We start from the raw sequence: 27,490 nt of genomic DNA on the forward strand, positions 1-27,490 counted from the left end.
CTTCCTGTGGACCTGCACTCCGACCAGCTCTCTGGTATTCCAGGCCCCGCCTCCATCCAGAGCACAAAAAAAGGTGGGGCATGTTGCATATTTATTTTACTCAAAATTACATTTTTCAAGCACAGCTCTTCCTCATATGATTTCTGGCATGTTAAAGAGGACATGTCACCAGTTTTGGCGACCCTAAACCAAATGTAGGCCCATATGGACCCATGGTTTAGGGTCCAAAACAGCCTTTATGAGCTCTCAGAGTGGGGCATTGTAAAATAATAAACATGTACAGTAAAGACGAAATGTTTGGACACATCTTCTCATTCTAAGAGTTTTCTGTATTTTCATGACTATAGTCATGACTAGATTCACACTGAAGGCATCAAAACTATGAGTTAATACATGTGGAATTATATACTTAACAAAAAAATGTGAAACAACTGAAAATATGTCTTATATTCTAGGTTCTTCAAAGTAGCACCTTTTGCTTTGATTACTTGGTATTCTCTTGATGAGCTTCAAGAGGTAGTTACCTAAAATGGTCTTCTAACAGTCTTGAAGGAGTTCCCAGAGATGCTTAGCACTTGTTGGCCCTTTTGCCTTCACTCTGCGGTCCAGCTCCCCCCAAACCATCAGGTCTCGTGCCTGTACAGGGCAGGACATCTGGCAAAGCACCCCATCACTCTCCTTATTGGTCAAATAGCCCTTACACAGTCTAGGAGTGTGTTTGGGATCTTTGTCCTGTTGAAAAATAAATGGTCCAAGATGACGCTGCAAGATGCGGTTGTAACCATGCTTGGTCAGTACACCAAGACAATTTTAAATAAATCAGCAGTGTCACCAGCAAAGCACCCAAACACCATCACACGTTTTTTCTCCATGCTTCATGGTGGGAACCAGGCATGTAGAGTAAATTTGTTAACCTTTTCTGTGTCGCACAAAGACACGGTGGTTGGAACCAAAGATCTCAAATTTGGACTCATCAGACCAAAGCACAGATTTCCACTGGTCTAATGTCCTTTCATTGTGTTCTTTAGCCCAAACAAGTCTCTTCTGATTGTTGCCTGTCCTTAGCAGTGGTTTCCTAGTAGCTATTTTACCATGAAGGCTGCTGCACACAGTCTCCTCTTAACAGTTGTTGTAGAGATGTGTCTGCTGCTAGAACTCTGTGTGGCATTGACCTGGTCTGTAATCTGAGCTGCTGTCTGAGGCTGGTGACCTTATGATTCTTGGTCTTCCTCAGATAATTCCTCAGATGATTCTTGGTCTTCCTTTCCTGGGGCGGTCCTCATTTAAGCCAGTTTCTTTGATGGTTTTTGCAACTGCACTTGGGGGACACTTTCAAAGTTTTCCCAATTTTTTGGACTGACAGACCTTCATTTCTTAAAGTAATGATGGCCACTCGTTTTTACAAAGCAGTAATCAAAGCAAAAGGTGGCTACTTTGAAGAAACTAAAATTTAAGACATATTTTCAGTTGTTTCACAATTTTTTGTTACGTATATAATTCCACATTTGTTAATTCATAGTGTTGGTGTGAATCTCTAATTTTATAGTCATTAAAATACAGAAAACTCTTTGAATAAGAAGGTTTTCCAAACTTTTGGTCTGTACTGTATACTAACCTAGATGCGAGTCCGATGAGGCACACATCTGCAGTTCTCACTGATGTGCTTCTCCTCTCACAATGCATGATGGCCAGGGAATGGCCCTGGTTTTCATTTGCATGCAATGTTCCCAAGTTGAAGCCAGGGTGTACATCTCTGTCTTCATTGCCACACCGCACTGGCCCCCGAGAGCAATGTTTTTTTTTGACTGCCCCCACCTTGGAACTCATACAGGGCGATTCAGTAAACTAAACCACAGTTCCATAAGGACCTGTGAGTGTTTTAGTATCCCAAATTGCCCAGACAGCTTCCCTTTAAGGCTATCTGCAGATATAGCATATTTATTGTGCAGTAAATTGACAGCACAATACATTCATGAAAATCCCATACACATATTAGACACCATATAATTAAATTATTGCGTATCACAGTATGTGAATCAACTTTTACAATGCAATGCAAAGCTCTACCACGCTTGCCGTGGCAACATTGCAGCAATTTTGGCTGGTTTCTACCTCGGGTACATTCTGCAGCCATTCCTCTGCGTGTGCAGATAGCCTCTTTTCTGTATTGCGTGTGATTCAGACGCAGCGCCAATTTACATGCTGTATTTTTTTAAGTTAAATAATTTAGAGAGTGAAACCTTTTGCTTTTTAGGTGTGGACACCAGACAAGTAGCTACAATTTATGGATGCACATATTTGTTATATGAAGATGAGCTTTTTATTTTTGCATCATTTAGCTGGATGTCCTGATCAAGTTTTACAAGTAAGTAAGGTGGTGTTCAGTAACTGTCTGTAACTGGAAAAATAGTAGTGGACCTATAATAGTAAATTGATTGGCAGATGGTTATAAGCGCTAGAAATGTTTACCTTCAGATGGAGATAAGAACCTTGAACATTCAGTTGAGACATAATTTGATGTTATACAGATCCGCATATCACATCAGATAAGCAGTCAAACTAAGAGGAAGAACTTTTAAATGGACAGACCATTTCAAGTATCTTGGATCATATGTCACTGATAAGAATAAGGCCGGAACCGAGATCAAACAACACCTTGTAGTAAAAAAAGTGCTACAATGCTTTTCTTAACATGGTAAAATCAAGCAGATTAGCTTGAAAGTCCAAACTGTAACGCTATAAAAATGGTAACGATAACATGATAACTCATATAAAGTAGAGTCATAGGCAAACAGGTCTTTCTATGCTTAAATATTATCATTATTTATAATTTACACATACAAATTGGTGGATTATAAATTATTCAGAACTTGTTTACAAATTATGAATATCAGTAAATTGTGTTTAGATTCCACCTATAAAAGGTGAAGGGTTTCAAGAGGTACATGTAGCATTGGGTGAGATGAAGCATCCATTCCTTGTCCTAGTCTATTTTAGAGCTGATATGGTAAAAGTTGATGATAGTGTTCAAATGACACCCTTTCTGATCTGATCTTTCTGATCTTAGCAGTTTGGTGTGAAAAGATGAGTATTGCTGAAAACCTGGATTACTGAATGTTAAAAATGTTTAAAACTGTTGCTGCTAGGTGTCCCTTTTAACTTGTTTTGCACCAACTGTTTAATCAAGGCATTAGGGTTAGGGTCATTAATTCATTTTTTTTCGAACACAACGATGAAATCTCTGGACAATATTGCACAGCACACTTTCGGCAACAATACTGACTTCTGCAAGAAAACAGTTGAAAAAACTGCTACAGATTCTATTGACTTGCAGCAGATTCTAAACTCGTGCAAGTTCTTTTCCATAGGACAATGATATAATTTGCTGAAATTCCATGCACCATGCTGCTAATGTTAACTGCCATGGGTTAGCAAAAGGCAATTTTGTTGTGACTAACCTACAGCAATTATGCCTTGAGTGTTTGTGGCCTTAAAGGGAGTCTACCAGCAATTTTGACCATACAAAGCTGCAGATAGAGTTCCATTGGAGTGTATGATATATGTGTCTTTATGTGTGTAGCAACAGACCCATTAAAAATATATTTATATTCCAGGATCATAGTTGGACTTTGAGCACTCTATTGCACTGGGCCTTCTCCATACCCTGTATGAGGGGAGGACTAGGGAGCTGTTTGATTGTAGAGATATAAGATGACAGCAGTTTGAGGAGACTCTCTTAGTGTCCCAAGTCCTACACTTCTGAAATATTAATTTAACTATCACAGTCTTTTACTGCTGCTAATAACAAACACAAATGTATAGTTACAGGACTTTCTAGCGCTGCTACCTAACACCGTCCAATACATAAAGATTAATGTAAAAAAAAAATCTAAAAGCTATAGTACTAAAATATAATTTATAGTAGGTTTTGTCTAATCTAAGTGAATAGCGAATACAAGCAAAAGACTGCATTATGAACTGTAAAACAAAAACTTTTTCAAGAAATATATTTATTGTAGTGGAATTTCTTTCAATACATACACACAACGCTGTTGAAGTTGTGTCCCTTCATCCTCCATGCTGATTGATAAGCAGATTATAAAATAACAATAAGCTTTTCCAGAAGATAACATAACTGGAATAATGTACAATGTTTCCATGACATATTGCTTTTTTCTGCATTTCTCAATGCCTCTGCCCCATACAACCAAACTCTGCACTGCTGAAAATGTCAGCAGTGTTTGGAGGACCCTCCCAGCAAATGAAGGATTAAAGGTCTTGGTCAGTAGATGTTTTTTTTTAACATGCAGACAGATGCATGATAGATATAGCAGTAAAATAAAAGCAAAGGATAGAATATGCTGCCCGGCAAATGAAGCAATTATGTCTGGGACATTGCGTCCATCTGGATACCATTCTGATGTTCAATACATTAAACAATGTATTTCTAGCAAAGCGCAATAATATTCCCTCCAAGAAATTCTTCCAACATTGCACAAAAACAACCACTACAGACTTTTATGCCAACAGCTCCCCTGAAATGTATGAGCATATCATATTTCTTTTGATTTGTTCACCATACAAGGATAGTAGGCAGGGCCAAGTGTTATTTTTGGACTTTTTTTCATATGTCCATAGAATAAAAAAATAAAGCCTGTTCTTGTTCATATATATCCATATAGTAAATCTAAATAACACACCTACACATATTGACCTTTGACTACTGGTATCTGATTATCTTTCAAACCACCAAAGATGCATCCTTGACTGAATTTACTATGCCATGTTTTATACTATTTATAAATTGTACTGGGTATCCAGTTATCATGGTTGCTCTTTTTCTGTCTAACATCAGATACAAGTTGACCAATGAGACCATTAAACTGCTTCATTGACTGAGGCCTAGCAAACAATCATTTACAAATAAGTACCCGGGATAGTATTAGGTCAGCGGTCAAATATGTGAATGCTAATAAATTAAAGAAAAATGTCTAACCATTTTACAAAAACAGCAGCTTTTCTTTGAGATTAGTGTTGCAGTTTGTTTCTATAGTTAGCCACATAAGTAACATTATCCTCCTGCACAATATCATTGGTTATTTAATGTAAGGCAATGTCTACAATAGACACTTATAAAGCTCGGTACATACTTTGTACCTAAACTAAATTGAGAAGTTTGAGACATTCCAATTATACAGGCAGTAAGGGGTGAGGTAACCATCATATTACTGGCTATGGAATGCCATGCGTACCACTGGTAATTGCATTATTTTATGATTTAACCACAGAAATGTGTTAGAGAAAACAATGCTGTACACATCAGTATATAATTAGCCTATAATTCTTAAAAAACTGTGAAAAATACTTTACAAAATAGGGGAAATGTTGCTATTAACAATTATATAGAATAAAGTCTTATTTTCTTTAACAGATGAGCTCGAGCATACAATTTCTATGTGTCCACAGAGCATTTCCAGCAATTCTGCTTTCTGTCTTTATATTCCATCGTTGCATTTCCATAGAAAAAAAGCACAAGGCTTGAAACGTTACATAGGCCTTGGCTGCATGAGAACTATCCAATCCATCTAGAGTCTTCGACACTTGGGGATGTGATCAATATAGCAGCACAAGAAATCCATCACATTAGCGCAAGGCCTTTCATGTCCTATAGGAGCTTGAGAAAACTTTGGCTGCATCTTCTGCAGGTTTTATCTCTTAGGCCCTAATATCTCTTCGCTTTCCTTCTCCACGCTGAGCCTTCTCCTGCTTTTTCTGCCTTTGTTTTCTTGGCACATCTCCTTCTTTTTTTCTCTGTTTATTCTTTTTTACTTCGTCTTTGCCTTTTACCCTGAAATTACAAATTAGAATTTAGTAAATTCACAAAAAAGGCAAAATATGGATGAATATAGTGAAATCAGTGATTATTACAAGAAAAGAAATATTCTGTTATAAACCCTAATGGAACCAAAAAAAGGAAGGATTAATATGCAAGGTTGCTGTACGGCCTCAGAAGAGAAGTGACTATAATACTTATTTTAGAGTCATCCCTTTCCGAATCTTTCAGCATTTCTAACACATAGATATCGTTACTTATTTAAAAAGGTAAGTGACTATGCTACTGCAGCTCAACACAACAAAAAAACTAACCTTACCCACAGGTTATTTTTCAAGAACATTCAATTCAATGGGACTACCAGGTTGCCCTTCAGCGAACCCATAAAGGTTGGGGAGGTGGTAGCACCAGATTTAGATACAATAGACCACTGTTGAGAGCCCCAAGGATGGGGCCCTCATAGATCAAATTATTGTAAACATGCTTAGCTTATTAGCTTAGCACAATATTGTCCAATTTGTTGGGTAAAATTCTAGAATACTTAAAGGAAACCTACCAGTTTAAATGGTCGGTGTAAGCTGTAAATACCGAGCACCAGCTCAGGGTGAGCTGGTGCCGGAGCTTACTTTCTTTAGTGTTATAAACCGCTGCATTCCGGTTCAAAGCTGTAGCTGCTTTGGCACTGAGCGCGACCGTGCGCGCTTGACGTCTCCAGCATTTCCTATTTCCATGGTCGTGCGCACCAAGCGCCGAAGCAGCTACAGCTATAAACATTAAAAAGTGTTTAAAACGGGATGCAGCGGTTTATAACACTAACGAAAGTAAGCTCCGGCACCAGCTCACCCTGAGCTGGTGCTCGGTATTTACAGCTCACACCTACCATTTGAACTGGAAGGTTTCCTTTAATAGGAAGTGTTTGACTTTTCTTCAAAGTTAGTTCATTGAAACAGTGTGACCAGAAACAGACCTGTGGAGTACATACGTTAAATGTATAAGGTCTTAGACTACATTGCTCGAGCAAGCATAACACATTTTAAAGCTTGCTGATATGTTATTATTTTTTATATGGAACTCGTCCAGATATTGAGTGTTTGACATTATCCCCCACAAATGCTAACCTAACGTCTTACAGCTGTTAGCAGCTCTTATCCAAGGCTTGTAATATTGCAACATTTGAAAAATGCATATATTTCCACTCAGTACAAAGTAGTTTAGTTGAATAATAAGGCATATTTCTTATATAAGTATGCGTGCATGAGGAACTGCTTAATCATTTCTATGCAAAGTAGAATATTCCATTCAGCTTATATGGAGATGACATAACTAAGCTATTACACAAACTATGCAAGCAGCATATATGTAAAAATGTAGCTTCACAGTTGAAAGTTATTCTCTTAAAGATGTCAGCTGCTTTTTCCCCAAAATTAGTACACCTGCCCGTGGTTTGAGTTGGTATTGCCACTCAACTGTATAGTAATGAAAGGAGTTTAGTAGAAAATGTGGAAGAAATTAACTTTGTGTTTCAAGCCCCAGACAACTGCTTTAAGCCTCAGGACACACTGGGGCACATTTACTAAGGGCTTTGTGCCGCAATTCTTTTAGGACTTTGCACGTTCTTGTACGCTAAAACGGCTTGCACAGGTATTAAGGAAGTGTCTGCACTGGCTTCCATGCAACACATATTAGGGGGCATGCCGGCGGTCTGTCCGCTTGATTCGGACCGAGCGACGTATTCAACCTGCAAATTGTGTTGCACGTCCTATGTTTAAGGTGCTTCACAAAAAAGTTGCTGAACTCTGCTGGGCCAGTGCAGGGAAGCGACAGATTCATAATTTCTTTCACACTTGTTAATTAATTGGTCACACCCAGCATTATAAATGAAAAAGAGCACTTTTAGTGAAGGTTCCGACTTTCTAAGTAAATGTGCCCCACTCAGTATTGATGCTAACCAGTGAATAGGATTTGATGACATCCCATCCACATGCTGCATAAAAGATCGTCAACTTGTCAAATATTTCAGAATTTACCCATGAATTTCTACCTTTGTAATGCAAAGACTGAAATCTGTAGGATGCCGTTTCTCCTATGATCTATGATACAGTGAACCCCTGCTTCCTCACAAACGGCAGCACTGATACTTTACTTGGGGAGGCAGGGATGCATTGTATCATAGATCGATATGATGAAAAGATTCCTCTTCCTGCAGTGTGGTCTTCCTGTGACAAAGGACTTGTTGATCACGTTTTGTGTGAAATGGTCCTACGCAACAGGAAAAACCACCTGAATTCAAAACTGAAAAATCAACTGAGCTTGTATCATAGGAAATATTCATGTTGAAGGAGATATATCATACATCTTATTAAGAATTAAATCCCCAGGGCAACCACATTGGTTCATTCATTTTTAATGAAGCATAATTGGATCTTATCAATGGCTGTAACCGATAGCTTCATAGTTTTTTAAGAAAGTGAATCCTAATAATTCTCACTTAGAAGCACCATGCCCCTCCCTCAATTCAAAATACATGCACTCTTGGCCAAGGATAGCTTGCAGGGGATTTGGAAACAATAATTTCCTCCTGTCAAGTCCTTAAGCACAAAAGATTTAAAATAAAAACAACAACCTTCAATATATGAGATCCAAAGGCAATGGTCGCATTGCACTTATCAGTCTGATGTTTAAAGACTAGCCGATAAACAACATGACTGTGTGCAGATTACCATATGGAGAAGACAATACAGTATGTCTTTCTTAAGTCACCTTTACATGAAGAGCTCATGTGTGCTTTAACATCATACTTTCTCTACTTGAAATATTACAATCTTGTTTCCACACTGTAAAATCTACAGCAAGTCCCCTCACCACAGTGTCAGATAGTCCCCTGATGAGCTAGTCTATGATTTATCTAATAACTACTAATACTGATTAATTCTGCAGCATACTTTTTCCTGTTAGGACTCTCCCAGGACTTAATTCTAACCCTACTTTTCTCTGTACACAGTTGCTATGAGAGAAACTGACTGGCTCAGCTTAATTTGGGCTACCTTGTTAATTTTTTTCTATAAATATTGGTCACCCCTAAATTCTCATAGGCTTTGTGTAACTAATTATATCTCTAAGCAGCGCCTATTATTTTTTGTTATCTTTATGGGGTCACCTGCCGAAGCCATAGGCATGACAGTTTTCATGCTCTTCCCTTTATTTCTTGGAAATAAGCTATTTTGTCTGAAGCACTAAATACTCAGAAAATCACTGATACAAGTTTCTCATAGTCTGCCAAGAAGCAGTAAGAGTCACGTCCTTGAATTAAAGTGGCCGAAAGCAAATAAAAATTCTGCCATTGCTAAATCTCGAAACATGGTTTTGACATTGACTGAAATTGTAATCAATCAACAGTCAGTTATCAATGTACTAAAAGTCATCACAAGAAATATCTTATCAGTTGATGTAGTGGTACATTTAAAAGGATTTTGCCTGACTATCACTCCATTTACTTCAATGATACTTGTTTCACAGTCCCAGAATTGAATGGAGCTCCATTGGAGCATGCACACCAGCCCTTTATTAATATGAAGCATTCAGTGGTACTACACCTCTATTTTTATGATTGGTATGGTTCCAGAGCATTGATACCCCAAGTGGACAAACATCCTTTATCCTATGGGTATTGGAATAATGAGAATAATGGGGATTCCCTTTAATAACAGTTTTTTTAAATAAAATATATGAATAAAGTAAGGGTGTCCTTTTATAAATTCCAATGATGGAACCTTATATGTGGAAAGAAAATGGATGTATGGCTACTATAATAGAGTTTTGTTTCCACACAAAGCTGGACTCTTGGGTCTAATATTGCTTAATCTTTAGTGGCAGAAAATCATCAGTGACTATGAGTTAAAATAAAGCACTATGCTTTTGTTTAGCTACGCCTGGCAAAGAATAGGTTATAAACATCTGTCATCTGCCATTCATTAATATTAATTGTAAATGACTACTGAGCAATGAATTCCAAGACTAGCAGCTGTGATCTTTCTAAATCTGACCTCTTCTGAAAATGTGCAAGAAATGTTATGGTCTATTCTCCGAATCTAAGGATTACATTAAGAAAATGTAACAGCCTAAGATTACTTAGATTAAATATGAAATGATACATGTCTTATGGAAATGTTTCTGTATTATGCTGCCAGTATGCCACAGATAATACAGGACAATACATTTATTTATATTCATGGGTAGAAATATAAAAAATCTTCTTTTTTCAGTTAAATGTATATTAAAATGTTAAATGCGTCATAGATTATCCATGCTATAAAGCAGGGGTCTCAAACTCAATTTACCTGGGGGCCGCTGGAGGTAGATTCTGGGTAAGGCTGGGCCGCATCAAGTTTTCCACACAAAATGCGCTTACAAAATATCATTATTCAGATTCAAATGTCATGGCGTCTCCCAGCGCAAGGAAAGCCCCGAGCGGGGAGACGTGTTTTCTCTATGAACGCGTCCTGTGCACCGAGGGGTCCCAAGCTCCTACCGCACTGAGCCCAGTCAGGGACACTCCATCCCCCCCCGGTACTTGCCTCCCCGTGTCCCTCCCATCGAAGAAGATGAAGTCGCCGCTCTGACTTGCACCAAGTGCGTTCAGAGCGGCGACTTCATCTTTTTCAAGTACCGGAGGGAAGGGGATTAACCGGTTACGGGCCCTTTCCTGTTTTTTCATGTCCATTTTTCACTCCCCACCTTCAAAAATCTATAACTTTTTTATTTTTACACGTAAAGAGCTGTGTGACGGCTTGTTTTCTGCGTAACAAATTGCACTTCATAGTGATGGTATTAAATATTCCATGCCATGTACTCGGAAGCAGGAAAAAAATTCCAAATGCAATGAAAATGCATTTGCGCCATTTTCTTGTGGGCTTGGATATTACGTCTTTCACTGAGCGCCCCAAATGACATGTCTACTTTATTCTTTGGGTCGGTACGATTAAGGGGATACCAAATTTGTATAGGTTTTATAATGTTTTCATACATTTACAAAAATTAAAACCTGTACAAAAATTATTTTTTTGATTTTGCCAACTTCTGGCGCTAATAACTTTTTTATACTTTGGTGTACGGAGCTGTGGGTGGTGTCATTTTTTGCGAAATATGACAATATTTTCAATTATATCATTTTTAGGACTGTACGACCTTTTGATCACTTTTTATAGATTTTTTTATATTTTTCAAAATGGCAAAAAAGTGCCATTTTCGACTTTGGGCGCTATTTTCCGTAACGGGGTTAAACGCATTGTAAAAAACGTTATCATATTTTGATAGATCGGGCATTTTCGGACGCGTCGATACCTGATGTGTTTATGATTTTTACTGTTTATTTATATTTATGTCAGTTCTAGGGAAAGGGGGGTGATTTGAAATTTAATGTTTTTTTATTATAATTTTTTTTTAAAAAACTTTTTTTTATTTTTATTTATACTATTTTTCAGACTCCCTAGGGTACTTTAACCCTAGGTTGTCTGATCGATCCTATCATATATTGCCATACTACAGTATGGCAGTATATGGGGATTTTCCTCCTCATTCATTACAATGTGCTATCAGCACATTGTAATGAAGGGGTTAAAACGAAATAGCCTCGGGTCTACGGAAGACCCGAGGCTACCATGGAGACGGATCGCTGCCCCCGGGGGAGCGGCGATCCCAGGTAAGATGGCGGCGCCCATGCGCCGCTATCTTTTTGAGGCTGCCGGCAGCTTTGCCGGCAGCCATCGCTGTGAAAGCACCCGCGATCGGTGCTAGCACCGATCGCGGGTGTTACCGGTAAGCCTTTGCTGCAATATGCAGCAAAGACTTACCGGCTATGGAGAGGGCTCAGCCCGTGAGGGGCCTTTTCCAGGTGGGGGCCGCAAAATGTTGTCCCGCGGGCCGCAGTTGGCCCGCGGGCCGCGAGTTTGAGACCCCTGCTATAAAGCTTTAGAAAGGACATCATTAGTTGGGGGCAATGTGAGTTAAATTGACACTGAAAAGCCTCTGAGCTTATTGCATGTAGAATTCAAAAGGGTGAAAAAAAACTATTGTTATAAAGTCATTAAAATTATAACTATCACTTTTGGTATTGATAACTCCTTATGACTAATGACCAGACACTTTACAGGTGTATTAACCCATGTTATTAGTACTGGCTTATCATTTTATTTTACAAGGGATTGTCTTCACTATTCCCCAATGATAAAAATATCAAGCAGATTTCTGCTGCTTATCCTTCTGTTGTTACAGAGATAAACTGCTGCCAAAAGCATCAAGTTTTATCAGGTGCTACTTCAATATTCTATAGCAGAATAAACATACCGTATTTTTCGGACTATAAGGCGCACCGGAGTATAAGGCGCACCATCAATAAATGCCTGCTAAAACGGTTGCCTGCTATCTAGGTTCATATATAAGGAGTATAAGGCGCACCTGATTATAAGGTTGAATGACCAGCAGGTGGCCGACCTGTGCACAGTTCAAGGCAGCTGTTGTCTGTAAGTACGGTTCATATATAAGGCGCACCGGACTATAAGGCGCACCTTTGATTTCTGAGAAAAATACGATAATTATGAAATTATGGAAGCACAAGATCTGGGATAAGTGGAGAAAGCCTCTACCAGACCAATGCAGTACTGGTTTTTCATGTAAAAAGATTGGGCCTGTTTATTCCAGACTGTTCTTTTCTTTCCCCCTAGAAAAATTGCCATCAAAGGAAGTATAAGTATTACTAGCTTCACTTCTGATTAAGTAATATAATTCTACCAATTTGAATTAGGGCTCAGATCAGTTTTGTCTCTGTTTTCACTTCCGTTTTGACTTTGTGTCTTGAAAAAACTGAAGGTTTAACATTGCTTTGGATAAGTGAAAATACAAGACAGTGTGAAAACACCCATATAAATCAATGGCTTTGTGAGGCATCCGTGGAAATCACCGAACCATGGATGTGAAAAACATATATGCAATTCTGGATACATAATTTGAAAACAATTTGCACAGAATTTAGTTTTCAGCTCACCTCCCTCCAAAGCTATAAAAGAATTGCCCATGCATGGATTACTGTGTGGGGCAGATATTGGGGGTCATTTACTAAGGGCCCGATTCGCGGTTTCCCGACGTGTTACCCGAATATTTCCGATTTGCGCCGATTTTCCCTGTATTGCCCCGGGATTTTGGCGCACGCGATCAGATTGTGGCGCATCGGCGCCGGCATGCACGCAACGGAAATCGGGGGGGGGGGTGAAAACCCGACGGATTCTGAAAAACTGCCGCATTTAAAACAATAAAAGTGTCGCTTGGGACACGCTTACCTTCACTTGGTCTGGCTCAGTGAATTTCAGGGCATTCGGATGCTTTGCAGCGCAGCACCGCCTCCTGGTGGACGGTGGAGGAACTACCTTGATGAATCCCGGCCAGACCTGAATCCAGCGCAGAGAACGCGCCGCTGGATCGCAAACGGACCGGGTAAGTAAATCTGCCCCATTGTGTCCAGCATCCAGGAATATAACTGGTAAAATACACTTTTATTTCATGTAAATAAAAAAACACTAAAAAATGGACACATTTCATACGAAGCATGGTCCTAAGTCGCTTCGAATAAGGACAATGTTACTAGTAAAGTGTCAGTTGAGAGTTGCATTATTATAATTAAGCAATTGTGTTGTGAGAACTTTTGGAAAGAGTCTAGTGTAACCAAGAGTCTAATGTAATCCATTGTTGGCGGCAAGAATTTTACTTTTTCAGAGATTCATTAAGTCTTTATATATAGTGTTATTTCTTGTGAAATGTCTCTCCATGGGATAGCTACACGGTTTAGTTACACCAGACAGGCATAACTTGCACTTTAGCAATCCTTCAAGTAAGATATGTAGCTCTGAAGCATCAAAGAGGAAATGAGTGTTTTTCATAGGTTACATGGATTAAAGGATGTGAAATCCATGTCTTCCAGGATCTGCAGTGGTCATGTAGATAAAACACAGCTACATTCCAAAGATATCAAGTCTAAAAAATTCTTGTTCCCTAAACAGAAAGTTGATGACTAATGGGTAAGGGGTATATCAGAGGGCATGCTTGGGGGACAGATATAATCTAAATAGCAGTTAACTGCTACTGTTCTTTGCTACTGCCTGATATTTTGTGAATTTGTGGAAATGGCAGATGGTAAAGAGCAGCCTTCCTTTGCTGTAAACATGTTTTCAATGTAGCCACAAAGATTTGTTACTTTACATTGTATTGGCAAACTCGATGCAGATGGAAATTCTTTTTTGCACTTATTTGCTCAAATGCACAACTTCAAATAGACAAAGGAAGAAGACGCCTATGCAAAATGAAAGAGGATTCCGTGGTTTTCAAATTGGGGTGTTTCTGAATATTAAAAAGTTACATCAAACGTTTTGGCCAATAATTTGCACATTACCTTGATGTGGGTTGGCAATAACACATGTACTGTGCCATTTAATTTTGTAATAATTAATTACTTACGTTTACAGCTATGCAGGACTGACATTATACTGTTCAAGAGAGTATAAGACAAAAGACAGATTTGGAAGTCATTAAAACTAGAATCCTAGAAATGCTAGAACATTGAAAAAAGACATAGACCTTATTGAGACAGCAAGCAATTATAGCTACTAGTAAAGACATTGGGGCATATTTATTAATATGTCTACAACACAAATTTTGTAATTTTCTCTAAAGACAGACTTTAATGATTTGTGCCACATATGTCAAGAAGTTTAGACTATTTTTAACTCATTTTTGACTATTTTTTTTTATATCTTTCACAATCGGGGGCATGGCCTAACTTTTGGTGCATTTTTTCTGGCACAAACTAAGCCAACAAATAGGAGAAGCAAAGTTAGATAATGAATTTTATACACGTCCGTTCCTAGATTTTGCCATACTTCAATACCCCAAGTCCTGCTACAATCCTGAAATTTAAATGCATCAACACACACAAAGCTATGATTATACAGATCTCCAGGGCTGCTATCTAATACTGTCTTCCATAAAAAATTCAAGAGGGAAAAGCTTGGTTGTTGCTTGCATTGAGTTTTGAAATACTTCCATATTTTTATAGAAAGAGTGCTCTTTGAATATTAGATCAATACATGAATGGATGGGTGATTAAAGGAAGCGGGAGGCTTAGAAGGGTAAGTATACTACACTTTATTTGTTTTCCTCACACCTGTTGCCCTTGGAGTTTTCTAGAATTCCTGGAAAAACCATTAAAGCTAAAATTTTCTACCATGCTTTCCTCATTTACAAATGACTTAGATACTTTCATTAAAATATTAATATTATTTGCATGAAATTCATTCTCAAACAGCACTGTTTCAAAATGTTATAACATTTTTATGTCTTCACATGGTAATACCATATTATATAGGAAATCTCACATTCCAGCTTGATAATTCCAGATATTTCTGTATGTTTGATACTTTTGTAAATATTATAAGATAACCCTCCCATGTCTGTAACTCATCTAGTGAGAAACAGCTTGTTGAACATCTTACATTGTAAAAGTTTTGATTGCAACACCACCTAGAAATTGAATGCCAAAAGTCACACATAATAGTAAATATACTTAAGGTATACCTAATTTTTTAAAGAATTGTAGTGATGATAATATTACCCTTTTTTAATGTAACGTTTTGTACAATCCCTTTATCCCCCGCCTCTCTTCTTGGTATTAGCTATGCTGCTAAATCAACTTTCTATTTCATATTCAAATAGACAGGTGATATTTAAGAAACTGACAACTTTTCTAATGACTCGGTGCCTTATCTCCTTACACAACTTAATAATCAAGTGAAATATTTTCAAAGTAGTTTCAATTTTAGTCCCTATCTATCTTCTGTGTAGGGACTTGAGAATACTTTTAGAAACATTGCTTGCTATAGGAGAAGGAATAGCACAAATAAAGAGGAGACACTTTAATAAAGTATGCTGCAAAGTTAATATGCACCTGCACTACTCATTTCTGAAATAAAAAATTGCTCACAAATTTAGTTATGCTTTAGTTTGCGGGAACCGAATCTTTATTTGCAGCTTATGTTAACAACTATGTCCTGTGTCTCTGGTTCTGTAACTAAAAGAACCACAATCGTGATGTGATCTGAAAGATTGAATTCTTATTTTTAATATCACTCCAATTTTCTAGGTACTATACTGTAAAACAGAAGATATGGGTGTCTGAAGTGACTTTCCCCCTGAAGCCTTTAAACTTTGCTTGTCTGAAGGCAAATACAACTGTTCTCTTCTAATTTCCACATGACTGTGAAGAAGGTTTCTTGACAGGTTAATGGGCAAGATTTCAAATAACAGAGTGAAATCTAGAAAGAACATTTCAGGGAGCACCTAAAGTATAGATAAATGAGTTCCAAGTTGAAATCCCAACTGCAGATGATTTTGTGAAATCTTATCCTCTATTCTAGTATTGTACATGAAGGATATCCTACTGGTCCTGTCGTGTGTGACTCATACTCTAAGCGGGATAATTAACCCAATGTGTGTCAGCTCTTGATCTTTCCCACATCATGCGCGTGATGGCGCATATACTAAGAGGCTCAGGCCTCTCAGTATGTCTGGTGCTTGAATTTCTACCTGCCTGTCGCAGAACTATGCAACAACCTACAATTGGCGCAGAGAATAATGTCACTCTTGGTAAGTATATACACAGAAACACTATAAACTATATAGACAATCCAAAGAAACAAGAAGTTGTGTCTATAATACAGCTTTATTTAATAAAAATATTATAGACACAACTTCTTGTTTCTTTGGATTGTCTATATAGAGCCCCATATAGTGCTCATTTTTTTCTGTGTATATACTGTATCTACTACCGGCATCCTATGTTGATGACTGGTCCCTCTAAGCCTTGGGTGCTGCTTAATACATCCAGGAAACTTGTGTCTTGAACCTTACCACCATATCGTATCGTCGGACTGGACCCTAGATTGGGCATGTTATGCATTGATACCAAGTGTTAACAAGGTGAACAAATTTACAGCTACTTCAAGATTTCCGACCGTTTAAGACGTTATCACCCGAGGCGCCGCCCCATGCGGCCTTTTTTCTTTTATTCCTTTGGTAACTCTTGGTAAGTGACATTAATAAAATGGTTGCCACCGATAAGTTTAAATGAAAGATGCAGTTATAGTAAGAGCTCGAGAGCAGACAAGGTTATGAGTAAAAATGTATGCATTCATAATAACTCTTTTTAAAAATAGACTGGTATGCTGTATGTATGTATTGCTTTATACAAAGCGATTTATACATAGAAACAATATCTCTTAATTCCCATATCATGATATTTAGGAATGTGCTAATTGCCGTTTATGCAGAATTAAAATAGACTGTCTCATAATGGGTTGTTAAATATCCAATGCTGACCTTGTAGTATATGTAACATATAAACAGCATCAGGAAACAGTAATTAGTATCTAGTTAATTCTGGAGACTAAGAGGCCTGGGGAACTATCACACAGTAAGGTCATTAACCAGCATAGTGTCTTTAACACATGAAACACACTCCTCTCAGCTGTGGTATGACACTCTTCTGTCTGCTGCTTTACAAACCCATGTGACCCTATTTATACTTTCATGCCCCCCATGGGGTTATACAAGTTTATTTTTTCCCCTTGTCTTCCCCCTCATGCACATAATGTGCCCGAAAGGTGACTATTCTAATTTGTTTGCATATCCTGCTCAAATGTCACTTAACAGTTCTGCCAACTGCACGTAGTAGTTACCTTTAAATCCTCCCACACATGAGTGTTTGACACAGTCAGACTTTGTTTACGCTGTCATATTTGATAAAGTAACCGGAAATATACCAGAACTCATTTATTTCCACAATGAATAAACTGTGAGATTAGGAGCTAATTTTCCTGTTGATTCTGTAAACTAAACATTTTTTTAAAGTAAAATGATGTTTGGACTTTCTATGTTTTAAATGTAGACATATTAAATTATTCTAATAAGAGCTTGATGACGCACATGGAATTTTTTCTTACCAAGAGATGACAGCTATAGCTCTAGATCAGCGATGGCTAACCTTTTAGAGCCGGAGTGCCCAGACTTCAACTAAAAGCCACTTATATATTGCAATGTGCCAGCACAGCAATTTAAGCAGTAATTTATTTCCAATTTTCAATTGTTCAGCCTCCTAAGGACACCAACACAGTTGAAAGGAGGAGGGCAAATTCGTCTAATATTGTAGGAAGATTCTCCAGGAAGATTCTTTGAGTCCTGTCTGTTGAACTTCATTCTGGGGTGATGGCCTAGGTGCCCACACAGAGGGCTCCGAGTGCCGCCTCTGGCACTAGTGCCATAGGTTCGCCACCACTGCTCTAGATCATACAGTGTAATTAAATTAATTTGTATTACCAACAGTAGTATAACTTCCCAGTAGAGTACTGTTGGTGATATCCATTCTGCCTCAAATATTATGCTAGTTGAGTGTTCTTGTTTTACTGTATAATGTAGCTATGTACCTTCAACATCCATTGACTGTACACTTTTTTACTGACAGCTATTCCTCCAACTCCCCTATACTTATGTTTGGTTTAGATCATATATTCCAAACAGGGAGTGGAGGCTTTGCAGAACAATATCCAGGCTACAATTGCCTTTCCACCAAATTTTACCATTTTTACTGTGTTTTTTTAGCACAATGCACTTTCCTGGCATCTGCCACACCTAGATATGTATCAGATTGTCAGCTTAGTCAAATTGATCATAAAAAATAAAGTATTTCCATTGCTGTACACTACACAAGTGGATACTTGGCTACATCCATGGTGATCTCAGACTTGGAGGGATCGAAGCTGCTCATCCATAGAAATGAAACCAGGGAAACTCCTGACAAACAGTTCTTAGGCTTATGTTACTTAAAGAGACATTTAGGACCTTAGTGTTGAGTGTTGTAAATAAACATAGATGCTTTTTATGTTTTTTTGTGCTCTTGTGCTTGCAAGTTCTATTCACTCTGCTTGTATGGCCAAATGGTACTGTAGATGGTGTAGGTTGTTGGTTCTGCTAGCTGTTTACATGCTACAATATCTGCATATGGAATAAACAGGATAAGAAGAATTTGATCATTCAACTTTTTAGGTTGGATACACTCCAGGTGGATTTGACACATGATTATAATGCTCACAATTCTTGTATGTTATAACTACCTGCAGGGCAGTTAGGTACCATAGTTTTTGGTTAACATGTTCTTGATACTATGTACTGTACCTGGCTTTGAAGCTCATGGGCTATATCTCACTATCTTCCTTTTCACCTCTCCTTTTCTTCTGCTAAGATACGACTCACCTACCCTAGTAGTTGGGGACAAAAGTGATCTCTACTTGCTCATCACCTTTGGAATTACGCAAATAGAAAGAGGGATATACCAATATATATTTTCTTCCAGCTACAGATATAATTAAAGGAGTAGAATGAGAGTACGATGGTGCTAGTCTGAATGGTGACATACTTTCAGCAGGAGAAACTGAAGATTGGTGCTGTTTATCGATGTTTTAAGATAGAATAAGGAGGGAGAAGAAGAATATTTGGAGCTCCGGTCATAGTGAAATTATTTTCTCTATTTCTGTGGACTTTTCAAAGACTGTGTGGACCGGTCTTATACCATGAGTAGCTCCTTAAGGGGCAAACTGTGCACCACGAACAACTGTGTTTCTATACCAATATATAGTTGGTACTATACAGAATATATTATTATAAAGATACTGATAAAGAGGCATATTATATTGAAAGTTGGCCATATATATTGAATCTGGTGGGAGTGGCTGACTGTTTTCTTTGTTTAATGGTCAGTAGAAAGAAGGTTCAACCATCTCTGAGTTTAGCTTTTCAGTCTCTGTATTCTCATACACCACCTCTAGATGGTTGTATCAATATCCAACCGGGTCCAATAGTACAGGACACTAACACCAAAGCCGCTCCTGCATCTACAGTAAAAAAAAGGGCAGTTGACAGTATCTGCGACCGGGCTCAATTGGGAAATGGGCCTGCGGCTGTCACCATTTAATATGTTTCCCTTTGTCCTGTAGACAGCCGTGTGCCCCATGACATAAACAGCAGGAGCTATAGAGGGTTCCCTGCCAGCTGACCTCCTGCTTTGCACTCCCTCTCTCCTCTCTTCACTCTAAGTCGGGACACAGTGAATAGAGGAGGAGCGGAGCACAATAGAGAGTTAACTCAAGAAGAGAAAGCTGGGCTCTGTAACCCTCTATAACAGTGGTGGCGAACCTCTGGCACGGGTGCCAGAGGCGGCACTCCGAGCCCTTGTTGTGGGCACCCGGGCTCAACGGACAGGACTCAAAGAATCTTCCTGCAGTGTACAGAGGGAAACTGGAAAGAAGCTAAAATGATGAAAATCTTCCATCTTTCTACTGTGTTGCTGTCCTCAGGAGGCCAATATGATTGAAAGTTGTTGAATAGGGAGCAATAAGTTACTGCTTTAATTTTTGGTTGGCAATAAATAAGCAGGGTTTTGGGATGCAGTTTGGGCACTCGGCCTCTAAAAGGTTCGCCATCACTGCTCTATAAGATTGACCATCGGCCTCCCGGAATGTGCTGGGGTGTGCTCAAAGCAACATCAAGGCCCTTACTTCACTGCTGGTAAGTATATATGACACATGTATGAATGGGTATATGAATTAATGAACATAAAGTACCTGCATGGGTCTAGCATGTATATGTGTGCATGCATATAGCTGCATGTATTTGTGCATGTTTATGTATACACAAATATTTGTGTCTGTTAGTATCTGTACATGAATATGTTTGTATGTGTCTGTACATACTTTTGCATGCATGAGAACAGCGGGTAATGTAAGTGGTTGTGACCATGACCGGAGATAGGAGGGAATCCATGACCAGAAGGTAATCAATTGTATGCGTGTAAGACACAAAAACAATTGATCATCAGAGCACACAGGGAGAGGCATGCCTGTTTGCTTTGCAAGTGCACACTGTGTGATATCAAATAGTGCGGACAGGGAGAGCGCACAGAAGTGTCTCCGCCCGCGCTGCTGCATTGGACGCAGCAGGGAGAAGACAAAGCCGAGCACGGGAGGTAAGTACTGAGTTTATTTTTTTCTACACGGTGGGGCCCTGGTCATTTTATTGAGTGGATGCTGCTGCTGCTCACTATGTATAAGGTAAATGAGTATGGTGCTGTGAGTATATGTTGGTGAAGCTTATATATGTATTTTCATATATAATGTGCGAGACGTGGGTTACAGCAAGATGTTAGGTATATGGGGGCTCTGATCCAAAGTTTGCATCGGGGGCCCATTGATGTCTTGTTACGTCTCTGCCTGTGGGCTGTTTGGAATCTGCACCCAGACAACTGCCACCTTCAAAAGTTCTAAGCTTTGTTCGTAATTGCAATGAAAACCACTAAGGCGAGATTGTCAACAACATTTTAAAATGGAGTAATAATAGTAGTAGTAGTAGTAGTAACAAACTGGTCTGAGAAGACAGGGTCCTTGACATGTGGAGGATAAAAAAGGTCACAGAACCGATCAATTTAAAAGGTTGGGCTATAGAACAGGTCAACATCTCCTATCCCTAGAGGTCTTCAAAGATGATAGATTGAAAGTTTTATTGTATTGTATTGTAGAAGTGTTTAGCATGAGTATATGTATGTTATATATAACTGTGAGACCAATATAATGCAATTGATCAGCGTTTGAAAATTGTGAAATACAAATGCTTTTTCTTGTTTGGGCACTGTTTGTATGAGGTGTAATCGAAAGTATGGAGAAAGAATTTTTTTATGTTGTCCCAGTTAAGGATGCATGTGAAAAGGAAAGAATCATTTCCCACCAGACCGTTATTCCAGTGATCTACTCTGGGCACTCCACCAGTACTCACTGTCCCCTGCTGCAGCCAATGAAAGGCTGCTATCATTCCAGTATAGGGTCATATGATTGCTTTGGCTGATGATTGGACGCAGTCACTTTTAATCTTCATACATACAGGATGTGATAACTCTGATGGATATTGGGGAAAATGGATAATCATTTTTTATTAATAATATTTTTTGTTTTATGCTGTTTTAATCAGGTTTTAATCTTATAATAATCTAGATACAGTACATCTAGGTAAAGTACAAAGCACTTTTTATTTATATGTTAATCATTTTAGCTAAGAAAGAGAATGTTAGAACATCATTAAAATATAAAACTATTGCAAGATATGTGTGTCTGCACTGAAAGGAGAATATATTGCTGAATAAAGTGGATTAGAGCAATATTATCATCAAGCACATCATTAAATCTGATAGCTAGTTGGTTGGCTATCTGCATTACATCAGATTGTGTCTGTGATGAGCATGAGTGGGTGGATGAGAAGGGAATTTAACACTTAATATTTTAAGCCTCTTGGTATTATGTTACATTATCTCCAGCTAAAGTAACATTTACTCTAATCTTGATGCATGGTTTTGTGCATTTTTCTTCAGCATATTTTTGAACTCCAATCAAAGTATGATAAAACACAGCGAAAGTAAGCCAACTGCATACTTATCAAATCCTCCTGCCTAGAAATTTTACAAACATTGCATGTAACTCCTGCTCTCCCACCCAGGCCAGCCACACATGTGCTCTAATATAACAATCTGTTTCCCTGACAGGGGAGTATATTAGGGATTAACTACTTGGTTCTGGGATGGGGGATTCCATGTCATTTCTAATTCAGGCATGTTGATCACCTTGACTCATGCCAGCGCTGATAAAAAGCATCAATAATTCCGGCATGGTCTATTTGCAAAAAATCACAGATTCACAATGCTCTCTCTCTTGTCTTATGTATAAAGTACAAGGAATAATCATTTATTCACGAAAATTCAAGTAGTTGGCTGCCAAAACCAATCAGATTCTTCCTCCCATTTTGTATGATTTTTTTTGCAACTATTTAATACCCTTCCTACTTTTCAATTCTCCTACAACGCGCCTTATTTATCACTGTGCAGTTGTTTAAGTCTGATTTATGATGTGCAACAATGCAAAAAGTCATACATCTGGCACAAAACCAGCCCAGCCCCCCCAGGCATAGGAAATACTAACAATTCAGTTGCACAAAAATTTGCAACTTTTTTGGATCACTGGATCATGAATCCTGCCTAATTATATATCCCCTCCAATATGATTAGTTGCTGTGTGTCTCTTCTTTACTTACATCAGCTTCAGTGGCGTAACTACAGTGGTAGCAGCCATAGCAGCTGCTTTGGGGTCTGCAGTGCCAGGGGGCCCCATCATCCAACCTGATACTAAAGAATGGAGGATGTGTACCATTATATACATATTGAGGCACATTTACTAAGTGCTTTGCACCTCTTTGGGAGGCACTGTTCACCTTCTTAGGTGTATATATGCTGCACGTCTGTGTATGGCACTGTATGTGTGTATATATGTGATGTATATATGCTCTATATGTATGCATATGTGAGTAAAAGTGTATAAATATGTGTGTATGTGTGAAGAACAGTATATTTATATATAGAAATATATGGTTATGTATAGAAATGTGTGTGTATATAGGAGTGTAAAATGTATATTTTTAAGCTGGGAGGGGCGCCTCATTCTGAAGGCTGCTATGGGGCCCTGCCTCTCCTAGTTACATCAACTACATAGGGCCAAGGTCTTTTTTCTTTACTGAATGCATATTTCAATTTATAAATTAAAATCTGAGAATTATGACAAATTCTTACCTTTCTGAGCATTTCTTTTTTTGTACTATGCATTTTCGTGCTTCAGATGTTTGTGGGCAAGGGGTACCAAGTGCAGATGGTTGTTGAAGTATCTCACGAGTTCTGGTTTCGTTGCCTCGTTTGAAGCCACAAAGCTTTCCTCTCTTTGTGCATGGACCCCAAGGACTCCATTCACTGACCTCACAATGAACTATAGAAACAAAACAAAGATAAGTTATATGATCAGGTATCAATGACTTACAAGATTCATGTAAATTTACAAATATTGAAATATTTTAAAGATCATTCTAATTGTTGTTATGTGGAGAATTAGTCAGTGGATTATTACTTTACACAACCCATTAACATCAATGTAAGGAGGTGACATTAATAATGTGATGTTTGGAGAAACATTGTTTCAAATCAGTGGGGTAAATTGGCATCAGTGTTATCAGTCATGATTTGAAAATTAAAAAGCTAGAAAAAATACATTAACAGCAGTAATGGATGTATTTGACATCTAAGGTTTAGAATACATGATTTTTTTCAGAGTGCTTCTTTAAAGAAAATCTACCATCCAAATCAAGCATGGGTAAACCAGGAAAACATACTCATAGAACCAGCCACTGTGAATTTGGCAATCTTCTTATATTCATTATCTGTGGCCTCCATCCTTCTAAAAACAACTCTTACAATTATGCTAATGAGTCTGAAGGGCTCTGGGAACCTCTCAGTGTTGCAGATTCACAGGCTGTTTCAATAATCAGAACATGTGTAACCCAAACCCCTGTTCTCTCCCCCTTCTTCTGCCTGTGTAATCTAGCAGAAGTGCAGGGGAGTCAAAAATTACTCTGCTCATTGTCACAGCCTGTGAAGCTTCAGCACTCAGGGGCTCTGGAAACACCACTCTTTAGCATACTTGTAAAAATTGAGTTTAGAAGGCAGGAGGCCATGGATAACAAACATAAGAAGATTGCCAGAGTCACAGTGGTTGGATCTATCAGTAAGTGTGGTTTATCATTCTTGATTTTGATGGTAGATTTCCTTTAAGCCTGGTAGATTATAACTGACAATAGCACTAAATTATCCGCAATGACTATGTTAAGGGAATGCACTGCATAATTTAATCAGTCATGAAGCTAAACTGAAAATGAGCCAAAACAAAGAAAATAGGCTTATACATAGAAACATCTTAAAACCTAGATTACAAGACTAATTTACTTTACATTTGTGTTTAGTCAAAAGAACATGCAGTGAACTATGTTCAAGCCAAGTATGCATACATTAATCATATCAAATGATTCAGCACAGATAACAAGCACTACCTGCAAACTAATGCTTTCCTGCTTCAGACAGAATCGAGTGCACGTGAAATATTTAGTGTCATTATAACCAGTAACAATAACACACCTCATCGCCAAGAGAATGTAAAACTTGCAGCTGAAAATACTTCTCCACATTCAGCAATGATTACACTGATCTTAGGCCACTGGTACTTAACTGTATTGTGGCTCCAATTTGAATGCAGCTGTATAAGGAGATGTCATAAAGGTTTATAATGGAGAATCATGGCGTGCCCCATTGGGTGCCATATATAGGTATTTTCCACTCTTACATGTGGCTTGTATTGCAGAACATGATGGCTATAAAGTGCTATAGCAAATACCTGTACAGCATCAAACGGGCTAGGGCATGAATGTTCTTGTGTCAATTTGGTACTCCTGATTTTTGGCACCATGCCCAACTGAAGTTCCGGGAGGTGATGCACCCATGTTACCTATTGTGTTGCTTCTACGGATTTGAGGACATTAAAGAAAGTTGCCTCTCAGGGTCACTTCAAAAATTAAGTACTAGGGCAATGTAGGAGTCTGAACAAGGTAAGAATGCTTTCTTTGTCCTTCTCACCCCTGTATCTAGGTTCCTGTAAGATCTCTTTAATGCACAGGGTCTGCTATGTACTTTGTAATAAGTATAAAACAGAATCCATCAGATAAATTGTGATAATCTAGAAGCTAATCAAAAGATTTTATATATATATATATATATATATATATATATATCTATAGGCGGTTCAATAAGTACCCATGTTTGACAACAGAGGGCGTTCCTGGGGGAAGTTGATGTTATCATTGTGGGCAGCCATCTATCAAACAACGGCAAAACAAATTGCAGACTGATTGATAGGTTAGTTTGGATTTGGCAGCCATTTGAGTAAGACACATTTTGTGATTTTTGCTAAAATGGAAAAAGAACAGTATCGTTTGGTAATTCGCGAGGAGATAAAAGCAAAGTTGGATGCTGTTTATGGGGACACTTCGCCATCTATAACCACAGTTACATATTGGTTCAACGAATTTAAACGTGGGCGAACATCCGTTTTTGATGAGGAGCGACCAGGACGCCCGGCAGACGTGGTTACTGAGGAAATCAATTTAAAAAATCCACAATATGATACTCGCTGATCAACGAACAAAAGTGCGCGAAGTAGCACAAAGGAAAGAAAAATTGAAGGAGACACGGCCGCATTTGGCGAAAAAGAAGGCTCTGTTTCAACACTATAAAGCACCAGCACATTCGTCCGGAGTTGTCGCCGCCAAACTGCATGAATTGCATTATGAATTGCTGCCGCACTCCATGTATTCACCCAATCTGGCTCCCTACGACCTTTTCTTGTTCCCTAATATAAAGAAATAGCTTGTGGGAAAAAAATTTAGCTCAAACAAGGAAGTCATCGCCAAGACAGAGGCGTATTTTGGAGAGGGTTAAAAAAATGACAGGAACATTGGGAGAAGTGTATCTTTCTAAAAGGGGACTACGTTGAAAAGTAAATATATGTATATATTCTAATAGAAATAGCAAAGGCTTAAGTAGTCTTATGTATAGATTTACATGTGTAACAATCCATCTTCCATTCACTCATGAGCTTCTACCTTGGCATCTTTTTCATATTTATCAAATCCTAGTTAATCTTAGAGGATTCCAAACTTTCCTTTGGGATTTCAGTGTTTTTTGTACTCCCTCCCCTATATTTTTCCAGTCTAACACCCCCTAAATATTTGGTAAACCAGAAAAGCTGACTGTACCTTATTAAAGGCAGATAGTTATAAATCACATGGTCGACTCTACTTACCAATAGTATTGCATTCCATACTGTGGTTATTGTTCTCAAACCCAGCTGGACATGTGTCAAAACACTTCCCAGTGTGCAAATAAAATCCACCTTTACATTTTGTGCAGAAGCTTCTGTGGAAGCATGTTTCACATTCAGCTTTACATCCTAAAAGCACAGGAAAGACCAATGTATAATATAGAGATCTCACGCTATGTTCAGTATAAAGACCAAATATACTAAATATTATTCACTTACTGATTGATAAAGATATATAAAATATATAGATTGACAGTCTGCAAAATTGTCTGCATGATTCCCAGGCTAACAATCTTGTACAAATTCTGTAGGAATCACAGCACTTAAAGAGGTTTTCCGTCAAATAATGCTGAAATTAGGCTGAAATTGACTCATGGTAAGTGCTTGTGGCTTCCAACCACTCTAGGTGCCCACGTACCAGTCAGCAAGACTATGGGGCAGATTTATCAAGCTGTCTGAAAGTCAGAATATTTCTATTTGCCCAGGGCAACCAATCACAGCTTCCCTTTAAAATATTCATGAGCACTGGTAAAATGAAAGCTGAGCTGTGATTGGTTGCCATGGGCAGAGGCCGGCATTGCTTTCCTGACCACAGCATTATACCAATGCTGTAACAGACGCACGGCTATGGTCACCAACTATCTCTGTAAACAAAGACCTGGAAATGACAGGGGGCACAATGGCTGAAACTGAGCAGGGAGAAAGGTCAGTATATGTTTGCTTTTTAAAGACCTACAGCCATATAATTACAATTATACTTAATTACACAAAAATA

At 38.4% G+C, this 27,490-nt stretch overlaps 1 protein-coding gene across 1 annotated transcript in view; it reads right to left on the reverse strand.

Annotated features, from left to right (window-relative positions):
- Positions 1 to 4,029: 4,029 nt before the first annotated feature.
- RSPO3 (R-spondin 3) overlaps positions 4,030 to 27,490 on the reverse strand; it is a 53,953-nt gene continuing 30,492 nt past the window's right edge. Inside the window, exons 3-5 of the mRNA XM_072141599.1 lie at positions 26,698 to 26,844; positions 23,589 to 23,778; positions 4,030 to 5,848 (exon numbers count right to left, since the gene is read on the reverse strand). Coding sequence (XP_071997700.1) covers positions 5,716 to 5,848; positions 23,589 to 23,778; positions 26,698 to 26,844 — 470 coding nt within the window. The 3' untranslated portion in view covers positions 4,030 to 5,715. The remainder of the gene's footprint in view (positions 5,849 to 23,588; positions 23,779 to 26,697; positions 26,845 to 27,490) is intronic.

This window comes from Engystomops pustulosus, chromosome 3 (genome assembly GCF_040894005.1).
Source record: "Engystomops pustulosus chromosome 3, aEngPut4.maternal, whole genome shotgun sequence".
NCBI classification, from domain to species: domain Eukaryota; kingdom Metazoa; phylum Chordata; class Amphibia; order Anura; family Leptodactylidae; genus Engystomops; species Engystomops pustulosus.